Source organism: Candoia aspera, chromosome 2, assembly GCF_035149785.1.
Source record: "Candoia aspera isolate rCanAsp1 chromosome 2, rCanAsp1.hap2, whole genome shotgun sequence".
NCBI lineage: Eukaryota > Metazoa > Chordata > Lepidosauria > Squamata > Boidae > Candoia > Candoia aspera.
Genome location: NC_086154.1, coordinates 12,195,725 through 12,206,881, shown reverse-complemented (window position 1 = coordinate 12,206,881; position 11,157 = coordinate 12,195,725). Strand labels below are relative to the sequence as shown.

Genomic DNA, 11,157 nt, shown 5'->3' with positions numbered 1-11,157 from the left:
ATGTCAGGAGGAGTCTGTAGCACCTTTCCTGTCCCACCAGTTTTACTCAAATGGCTGCCTCAGTCTGAAAAGCTGCTCTTCGATGCCTTCGGCTCTGGGGCTGCCACAGACTACTCGGCTCTCCCTAGAACATGCGGAGAGTCCCTTGTTCTGAGTAGGACGGTCCCTCTCCTGGCTTCCTTCTCCCGTTTTCCGGGTTTCCATCTTTAAAAGGAGGCTGCACCCTAAAAACGAGCTAATAGTGGCTGGGGAATGCTGGGAGGTGAAGTCCACCCATCTTCAAGCTGCCAAGGGGTTGAGAACCACTGCGCGAGATGCTGAGAAGCGTTCCAGCGTCTCCGTTTCGTACTGCTGCCAAGCCCCGGCCATCCACTGCAAACTTCCCGAGATTCGCCAGGAGGAACGAGATCCGAAGGGGGCCCTCTTGGTCTCTGCAACGGGATGAGTCCTCCCAGGCGTCCACGGGCAGCGGGGAGGGTGGGGGTCCTCGAGGGGGCGGCTGCGACCACACCGTCAGCCGGGTTTCTGGCGGTCCCTGCATCTGATTCAGGGTAACTGATGACTCTACGGCGTCCTCTAGTGGCCACAGGTGGGCATTGCCACCACTTAATCAAGATGAAATCCTGGGTTTCAAGTACTTTGGAGGCAAGCAAGTACAGTATACTAACGGCCTTGCAGAAAATAGAACCATGGTATAATCGTTCTTTTCAAGTTTAGTCTCTCCTATGGCCGTGAGATTTCCTAGAGGTCTCCCATCCAATTGCCAACCAGGCCAGTCCTGCTTAACTTCAAAGCCAGACACAATCGGCCTGATGCTGCCACCTGCTGAGACATACCTAAGGTGAAGGCCGCTTAACATTGTTCTGCTAAGATGCTTAACACAGTGCTGAGTAGGTTCACATATCATGCTAAACCCTGAGTGCTCTAACACACCACGTTCACACCCAGGCTCTTCCCTCGTCTCTCACGTGTAGGGAGGAGGCCCCCATTCACATTGGAGGGAACTTATTAACCCTTGCATCCAGATATTGTGAGGATTAAGAGGATTAGGAGGGGATAGCCGAGCCTTAATTCGGGTCTCACAGCGTCCGGCTACTTCCAAGATTTTGCAGTCCCAGGGTCAAGAGGCTCCAGGAGTCCCCCCTCATCCCGACCTTGTGGGTATAAAACGTTGTTGGTATGCAACCCCCGAGATCTCAAAGGCCCCTCTGTAGAAATCAGCTGTCCTAGGCACCAAGGGCTGATCCACTAATCCACGCCTCGCCGCGCTGGGGGCTCATCCCCATGCAAGGCCCGTCTGCCATACTGGGGTTCATGCAGGGCTCGCTCGTGCTGGGGCTGGTCTTCTGCCCGGGCTTCACCTGGACTTGCCCCCGTGCCGGGCCGGGCCCGTCTGCCGCACTGGAGCTTGTGCGGGACTCACTCGTGCTGGGGCTGGTCTTCTGCCCAGGCTTCACCTGGACTTGCCCCCGCGCCGTGCCTGCCTGGCGCACTGGGGTGCTGCACTAAAGTTAGCGCAGGGTTCGCCTCCGCGTCGCTCCAGTCCACCGTCCCACCCCAGCACCTCCCCACAAAGGAGGAGAGAACTCCGGCAAGGGAGGCGGTCTCGGCACAAAAGTGCTGTTGGAGTTAGCTGCTGCCGTTGTAGCTGCTGAGGCTCGACCAGGGCTCCCGTTCCCTGCCACTTACTGCTGCTCTGCCCAGGGGGTTCCCCCCGTCTCACCACCCACACGTCAGGTATGGGGGCCAAGCTCTTCCAGTCTGCCCCCAATACAGCCACTTGCGAGGCCAGAGTTAGGGGTAGAGATCTGGGAAACCTCAGTCTCCCACCTTAGGGCGGCGTCTGGTCACCATCTTGGAAGCTTTTCTTTTCTCTTTTACCTACTATCATTCATTTGAATGATATTAAAGGCAAAACTGAAGTACTTTGGCCACATCATGAGAAGACAGGACACCCTGGAAAGGATGATGATGCTGGGGAGAGTGGAGGGCAAAAGGAAGAGGGGCCGACCAAGGGCAAGGTGGATGGATGATATCCTAGAGGTGACGGACTCGTCCCTGGGGGAGCTGGGGGTGTTGACGACCGACAGGAAGCTCTGGCGTGGGCTGGTCCACGAAGTCACGAAGAGTCGGAAGCGACTGAAGGAATAAACAACAAACCAGCAGCCACGGGGGACGGAGGCGTGACGGCATAACCGGAGAGGGCTGTCTTAAAAATTTTTTGTTTTGCATTTTCTAGGGAAGCTCATGTTTTTTAAAAAGCAAAATAGATAAATAAATAAATGTTGACAAAATCAATTTTTGGTTAATTTTTGGTTCAGTGTGTATTCTGAACATAGGCAGATGAGAGATAAAATACGCAGATTACTTGGGAAAAATATTATACGAGGACATTCAGAGGGCGGGCTTGTTTTCAGCTAGCTCTCCTCCAACATCTCGCTCAGCGTGGTCTTTGAGATTATGGCAGTTGGTAAAACACACCTGGAGAGTGCAGATTTGGGAAGGCCGGATTAATCTAGAGCAGCGTCCCTGACAATTGAAAGCACGGAAGGCTCCAAGCTCAGGTTGCTCCCACAGTGCTTGGGAAAACCCCCTTCCTTATCTGAGGTATAACCTACCTCTTTATTCAAACACCCACCTAAGGTGGCCACCAGAAAGCACAAGAACACCCAGCAGAGGTTAAAAAGAAAGGTTTGAAGGATTAACAGTTGAAGGCCCAGCCTGTGCATCTGGGGGCGGGGGGGGGGGCGACACAGAAGGCTTTGAGATTCTTTTTCTTTCCTGCTCAGAACAGACACAAGCACCAGACACACTTCTTTGGGGAACAAATTGCTTTTATTTTTATAAATACCAGGAGACTTTAGAGGGCAAGGGTCGCAGCCGCCTTTCAAACAATCGACACGCTGCCCCAGCCTTGAGGCGATGTTACCCCTTCCAAAAACTGTCCCTGACTGTGGCAGAGGCAGCATTTTGGGAAAAACAGCTACCCCGTCCTTCTAGGATAAGGCCAGCTGACAAGCCATGCCAGGAGCTGGCAAACTGAAAACAAAGGCTTGAAATCATAAATAGCGCAACAGTGCCAATTTCAGTGTCCTGATGGGACCTTCCAGTCCCATAGATGTATTTTCTAGAATAACTTGCAAACCACGAGGCTTATTCCCAAGCGAAGAGGACGTGACATAAAAACAGACTTACTGTACATTCCCCTATCTCAAGTCACATGAATGAGAAATGTGCCTTTCGCCATTAGTCCCCGGATTTATATGTTTTTCTTCCATTGCTTTCTTTTTAAAAATAAATACAGAACTGCAGAGCTACTACAGAGATCTGGAAGGAAAAGAGAGAAAGAGGTACTTTGGTGACCTCATAGGGACCAGCCAATCAGCACTGCGCACAGCCAGTTGCTCATTCTAACTTGTAGTAAACTGACAGGGCTTATTCTTTATTGCTAAGCTATGATCTGTTTCTGCCATGGTTGGCTGAATGTGAAGCACAGGCAAACGCTAAGCAAAAGGCAAACAAGTGATCTGGCCCTTTTCTTTTTCCAGAATTTCACCATGTATAGCAGTGTTTCCCACCCTTGGCAACTTTTAAGATGTGTGGACTTCAACTCCCAGAATTCCCCAGCACATTGCCTGGGGAATTCTGGGATTTGAAGTCCACGCATCTTAAAGATGCCAAGGTTGAGAAACATTGGTTTAGAGCCCACAATAAAAAAGTAGCAGCTACATTTGCTTTTGCCCTCGATGTATAAGAGAGGTTGAACTCTGCTATTTCGGCCCTAACACAACCAAAAATATTCTACACAAAATAGGTGTGAACAATACACCTTATAAGTTAAGATTTTTAACATAAGAAAACCTCACTGACTTCATTGAAGTTCCACAAGTATCAACCATAGCTATTCACACGTAGTACTTATACAATGTAGACTGTGGACAATAACAAAGGACAGTTTCAGGGAATCCAACACACCTCTTTCCTGCTGGTTTTCAAGTGTGCAATGTCGCAACAACCTGCTCTATTTCAGTATGTTAAATAAACAGATTACAAGAAAAGCGATGTGCCAAGTTAAGTCAATTTTTAGCAAACTTAATTTTTAGTTATGAAGTTATCAGAGCCAGCAGGTAGTCAGCATGGACAAACTAAAAAGGAATGAGGGGAAAGAAGAGTTTTCAAGGAGTTACTTCAGTACTAGAGACTACATTACCAAGTGATCCACGGATTTTCTAGACCAGTGTTTCTCGGTCTCAGCAACTTTAAGATGTGTGGACTTCAACTCCCAGAATCCCCCAGCCACCATGGCTGGCTGGGGAATTCTGGGAGTTGAAGTCCATACATCTTAAAAGTTGTTGAGGTCGAGAAACACTGTTTTAGATAGTAAAAAACAGCTTCCTGAAAAACAGGAATGTAGCTGTCAGACAGTAATGAAAAATGCACACTTATCTGTTATGTGCACAGCGCAGTGGCACCCGTTTTCTTTTACCGCTTTCTGTGGCCTACTCACAGAATCCACATGCCATGCCAACAGACATCAGCCACCCGTGCCAAGTTTAATACCATAATAAACTTCCCGTTAAAAGGACCAAATGGTGGGAATCACTGCATAGTGTGGCTCACCATTAAGAAGAGGACAATGTGTATTCCACGTTTCAAGAGCTTAAGAGTTTTATTTCACATATATTTCAAAACAAGGTTCTAGCCCTTATGGATGTAAAGATAACCTTGAAAGCTTATAAGCAATACTTTGTGAAATACCAGGCAGTTCAAAGACGAGGCAGATTCAAATGAGGTCCTAGCACCTTGCGCGACTCCTTGTCTTTTCTTATACAAAAAAGGGGAGAAATTAGGCATACGCACATAGTTTGAATAATCTGATGGTGATCAAAGGGTCCATCTGCCATAATCCCATTTATAGGCTGCAAAACTATCTGGGATGTCATCATATTATGAGGCACAGCCACCAGACAATTGGCTAGATCAGGGTTTCTCAGCCAGGGTTCCATGAGAGGTCACTAGGGTCGATCACGATTTATTTAAAAACTTATTTCAGATTCGGGCAGCTTCACATTAAAGAGGCAAGTTTCATTCTTTATTTTTAGTTTAAGAACACTATTAATGCATATAGACAGGCCTACACAGGAAAGAAATAGAATAATTTTGCAACTTCCGGCCTATATTTGAGCCTGAATGTGCAGGGGTTCCCCGAGGCCTGAAAAATATTTCAAGGGCTCCTCCAGGGTCAAAAGGTTGAGAAAGGCCGATTTGGAGATTCCAGTTCTCTCAGTGAGAGAGATCTAAACCAAATCTTTTGCCTCATTCCCTCACTCTCAGAAAACTTGGCCTTTTCTTTCAAAGAAGAGAAGGCTGGCTGTCAGCCCCAACTTCCTCAAAGCCGAATCTTCGTAGGCTACAGAATACTGTTCATCTTAGTGCAGAACTGATTTAATTTTCCTCCCATTCAAAAAGCAGAGCATTCTCTACAACCTAGACCCAGAGCAGCCTTCCCCAATTTGGTGCCCGTCAAAGTCTACCCTTGTCTGGGAATGATGGGAACGGCAGTGCCCTCAACTGCATGAAGCACCCCTCGCTAGAAAACGAATCAAAACACTCCTGAGTTGTGCCAAGGAAAAACTGTAACCTCAGCACAAAAAGAGAAAACAAAAGGAACTGAAATAGTGTTCTCCAACCTGACCTGGTGTGCCGGACTGTAACACCCAACATCCCCAGCCAGAGGAGGAAGGAATTAAATCCTGTCTCTGGGTTAGAGAGGATGGAATAATTCTCCCAGTAACTACGTGCCCAGCAGAGATGGCCGTTTGTGCCTTTGCAAGATATATTCCTAGGTATATTCCCAAAACTATTGCTTATCCAACACAGCAGCAGCAGAGATATTTCTCCCCACCAAAATATTTCAAGAGCAACTCTTTTTGAGTGTAACAGTGTTATGCTTTTGTTCCACCCCTATTTGTGAAACACTGCTATGCCCCCAAATCCAGATCAGATCCAGCCAGCAAACACTCCTTCAATTTTCCATAGCCACAGTATAAAACAAGTTTTCATGCAAGCAAAAGAATCTTCATCTACATCCCCCATTAACAGACACTAAAGCACAGATCAAAGCCCTAATGCAAGAAATATTAAACTGTGGAGTCCTTGGTTCCCACTGAGCTTGGCTGTTGGCTTGCAGACATTTCATTACCCAACTAGGTGACATTGTCAGTGCGAGGGAATGTGGGGTTTGCCCCATGTTCATGTTTTATGCCTTCTGCTTCTGTTTCAGGCAGAAAACAATGCCCTAATCAAGGCACTGCCAAGAAGAAACTACACCCCCAACAACACTGGCAGGGCAAGTTACTGTATATCAACAGGGAGCAAGTCCCACACTCCCTCACACTGACGATGTCACCTAGTCAGGTAATGAAACGTCTGCAAGCCAACAAGCAGGCTCAGAGAGCACCAAGGACTCCCCAGGTCATCCCTGAGCTACAGATATTCTCTTCTAATATTAAATTGCCTGAAGTCACTTATTAGAGCCTAGTAAAGTCTTCCCCTGAAGATGCTGTGCATCTAAAATGCAGACAATAGTTTTGAGGCTAAGAAATTAATGATCCTTCCAAGATGAACGGTTCTCTGTTGAATCCAGATACAAATCTCAGGCAGCTTCTCCAATCCTTGGGCCCTCAGATCAAACTGTATTTCTAAAATAAATTGCAAATGGAAGCAGACTTTCAAACAAACCCATATTAAAAGGGTTCCTGTTACATCTCCAGGAGGCCTTTTCGTACCTCATGACTTCCAGATGTGCTGGGGCTGAAAAGCTCTTGTCCTGCACATCTGGGGAGCCCCAGGATGGGGAACTCTGCTCCAGCTCTATGTTTGCATCTGCAGAAGACCTACCGTGTATCTTATGATAACAGAGCGAGGAATTCACAAGGGATGAAAGTACCCCAACGTACTCAGTTTCTCATTTGAGGCACAAAGGATCAGGGTCAAATTACCCTTCTTCAGACACATTATGAGAAGATCTTCTCTGGAAAAGGCAACCCAGTTGTGTCCCTTCCTCCCGAGCAAGCAGAATAGAGAATTCAGGGATACCCTGAGCCGTAAACTCTACTGGCTCAGCTCCCCCATCACAGTGAAGCCACAAATCAGAATTCACAAGCCATAACAGCTGAGTTTGCATGTCAAGCCAGAAACAAGCCAATCACGTAACAGCACACACGATGGTGTGTGAATGCAGGGATCGGAAAAAGAAGAGAGTGGTTGTTATGCACAAGGCTCAACCGTGCAACAGGATTGAAGCAAGCTCGGTGCTCTTCAATCAAACTGGTTTTTACTGCTCCTGTTCTGGCCCACCGAATCTCATCTTTCTGCCCAGAGACAACCATGGGGCTCTCCTGCCTGCACAATCCATGTTCTCAACTGCAACCTTTTCCCAGCCCTTCCTGCTACTGGGCTGAGTGTGTGAAGGTGTGCGTATCTCCAATCATCTCAGATTAGCTGACAGTTGCTCCAATCACAGTTCCCTCCGCATTTTGCCCAGCATCTCACTGTAAATAAAAATGCATGCAAGGAAGAATATACCTAAGCGCTTCAACTTCAAGCCGGATTTTGTTTTACGCCAGGTCTAAGCACTTCAGGACTTCCACCAGACTCATGCTAGCTGGAAGAAAAAAAAACCCTGCATCCTGTAACAGAGACAGTTCTAAATTCCAGCTGCTTTCAACTTCTCTGCAGGAAAAGCCCACCAACATAAAAATATATGCCTCCTGATGTTGCCCGTTGCATCTACAGATGGGCTATTCATTCCATGCACCTTGGAGAGAGAAATAGAGAGATTCCATGCAAAAATGTGTAACGGTAAGCTCCTCTGTTGTATTCAAAGATATGACAACTCTCTAGTCCAGTGTCGCTCAACCTCAGCAGCTTTAAGATGTGTGGGCTCCCACTCCCAGAATTCCCCAGCATATTGCCTCTGGAATTCTGGGAGTTGAAGTCCACACATCTTAAAGCTGCCGAGGTTGAGAAGCATTGCTCTAGACCTTATGGGGGAATAGAAGGCAGTTGGAAATATGTAAAAAGGGGTTTCAGAGAAGAAACAAAAAAGCCAGCCTTTTCAAGTAACAGGATACTGTAGTATCACTTTAGACTGCAGGTGCGTGTATCACATCTTGGACTGTGCTCCCCCAAAGCAGGTGTCTTCAGCTGTAAGAAGGCTTTCAGGTCCAGATGTAAGAGCCTTCTGCATTAAGTACGCAGCTAGAACCTTCCAGATGCTGCTAAACCACCAGCAGCCCAGCCAACATAACCAAGAAGACTGGGAGTTGTAGTTCAGAAACACCTGGAGGGCGAAAGATACTTTACACATCTCATGTCTAGTGATAGATAAGCATCCCCTTGGAATCTCAGCTTAAATTGAACACATTGCCTCTTTTGTACCTGATCTGGTGTTAAAAGTTAAGCTTGAGTTCAAGTCAATGTCTTACTGTAACTTGGTAAAAATAAGAGAGATTAATACTGTTTGCACACAAAGCTCTGAGGCTCCCACTCCAGACATGGGGAGAGAGAAAGGACACCTTATCAGGAGTTCTGATCTCTTAAAAATTGCTAGACTCTTAAAGACACCTTTTTTAAAAACAGAAGCAAGATAAAGTTATGAACGTCTTTGTCTAAATTGGCTTTCTGTTGCCATCCTGAGGTTGTGCTTCGAAGGAGGGAGGAAATATCCACTGGTGCATCTTGCCCTCCGGAGTCGATTGATAATTTATAACATTGATTTTGATGCATAACCGGAGGCAGTGGTGTTGAAGCTATTTCCTGCATGGTTAGGTAACGAAACAGAAAAATATGCTTTCCACTGGAGCACGGAGCTATTTGGTTTTGTGGCATCCCGTGTACATTTTCTTTAGTGGCACAAAACTGGAATTTTGATCAAATCTACCCATTCACTTTTCTCCCCCCTCTGGTGAAATGTCAAAGCAATAATTGGAGCAGAAAACTCTAAAAATTAATCGAGGGAATAAATGATAAGGGTTTTTTTTTTCTGAATTTGTTTTCACAAACTTTGGGCTAGTCTCTCTTCAACACAGTTCTGGGCAGCATTATGGTAATATGAAAAACATAAGATCTGCAACTAAAACATTTCCAAACTGGGGATAAAATAACACAAAACACCAGAATGGGAATTTGAAAGGGTAGTATCTCCAGTTTTCACAGTTACTATGTTTCTGCCATAGGCTTGGTACTAGAAAATACGACATATTTTGGCTATACTTGATTACATTTAACTGTAATCCACTTGCGGTTTCCATTTTTTTTCCCTCTTGTCGCTTAGCCACCACAAAAGATTAAGGATCCAGTTTGTTTGTGGCCCCCCAGGCAGCATCTTAGAGCACCCAAACGTGCTATTAGCTTCCACCAAAGAGTCTTGCAGGGAAAAAGTTTCTTCTGCTGTGAAAGAAAAAACTCCTAGAAAAGTTACAGGCAGATGATTTTTTTCGCTGTGGGGAGGAGAAACGCCAAGTTGAGGTCAGACAACGCAGATCAAGTTTTGGACTCGCTCTCGTCCTCCTCCGCTGGGTTTTTCCCAGGCCTGGCCGGCTACGTCAGCCATTTGGCAATGCAGGTGTCAAAGACGGTGCGGTTGGAGTGCCAGTTCGTGTGAGAAACATTGGGCATTGTGCAGAAAACAAGGTCACTACGAGCGTCCAGAGTCTTCAGGCCAAAAGTGTCCAGGAGGTAGACCTGAGAAAGGACCAACAAAAACCAAGGGTTCAACTGGACAGACCTCGCAAGGCCACTCGGCAGCACCAAGGCGCAGGTCCGGAGTGTTGCAAAGGCGATAGACGAGTGTCTCTCAACCTCAGCCACTTTAAGATGCGTGGACTTCAACTCCCAGAATTCCCCAGCCAACTTTCAGGCTTGCAAGATTGATGTCAGCCTTCCCAGGTACACCAGGCAGGAAACATGACCAGATGAGCTAATTCTACTTGATTGTAAGGCTACATTAACGGAATCCTGCAAGTCTGAAAGTACAATTCTCCCGCCGTCTCTTTACAGCCCCAGAAACAAGGGAGGGTCCCTTCTGAGCCTCTTGCCCCGCCCATTACCCAGCCGCGGGCTATGCCGTCTCTTATCCGTCCTTTCCCTAGTCAGCGTCTCTTCACCCCGTCTCCCAAGGTCTTTCCCACATACCATTACATATACAAACTAATTGGAAGATGCTTGCTGCAGAGCGGCCCTTCGAAACTAAGAATGGTCCCCGTGTTCTTGGCTTTCAGAAAAGTGAAGGCATGTCTCTTCACACTGATCGTTCGGGTTACTTTCAGTTTTTACTGTGATTCTTTTATTTAAGGGCACTGAGAGCTTTTAAATCATTACAGAGGCTGTGTTTCTAATTGTTGGAACATCTGTGATTTTTGGACCAGGTTCTGGAGACCCAGGATCCACTCCCCCTTCAGCTACGAAAGCTCGCTCAGCGCCTCAGGGCCAGTCAACCGGATGGCTGTTGGGAAAAATGGGAGGGAGCTGGGAAAGCTCTGTACTCTGCCTTGAGTTCTTGGGAGAAAGGTGAGCTATAAAGCTAATGAGCAACTAAAGTACAAGTAGTCCTCACTTAACAACCGTTTGTTTAGCAACCGTCCGGAGTTATGACAGAGCTGAAAAAAAATGATGTACTACTGTTGCAGCATCCCCGTGGTCACGTGATCACGATTTGGGTTCTTGGCAACTGTCACGCATTTATGAAGGTTGCAGCATCCTGCAGTAACACGATCGCCCTTTTCAACCTTCCGAGCCAGCTTCGGATAAACAAAATCAATAGGGAACTGCATGGTTCGCTTAACAACCACGTGATTTGCTTAACGATCACCGTAAATATGGTTGTGAAATCAGGTCCAGGGTTGCTTAATCACCACATCTCTTAGTGACCTAAATTCCAGTCCCAATTGTGGTCATTAAGTGAAGACTACCTGTACAGACGTAGTAGTAACAATAATAGTAAAAATAAAAGTAATTCAAATCAGGTAGAATTGTGTTTAGAACCAGCAGAGAGAGAGAGCTTTGTAATGAAGGAAGAGAAGAATATAGGAAGACAGACTTTCTAATTGTTTATACAATATTTCTAGTTGGTTATTTTGAAAAGGTGATAATGAT

At 46.4% G+C, this 11,157-nt stretch overlaps 1 protein-coding gene across 2 annotated transcripts in view; it reads right to left on the bottom strand.

Annotated features, from left to right (window-relative positions):
• Positions 1-5,072: 5,072 nt before the first annotated feature.
• The window catches only part of PPT2 (palmitoyl-protein thioesterase 2), a 47,611-nt gene continuing 41,526 nt past the window's right edge, over positions 5,073-11,157 (bottom strand). For both annotated transcript variants that reach the window (XM_063296321.1, XM_063296322.1), the window contains one exon: positions 5,073-9,747. In XM_063296321.1, the coding sequence (XP_063152391.1) occupies positions 9,604-9,747 (144 nt within the window). In that variant the 3' untranslated portion in view covers positions 5,073-9,603. The remainder of the gene's footprint in view (positions 9,748-11,157) is intronic.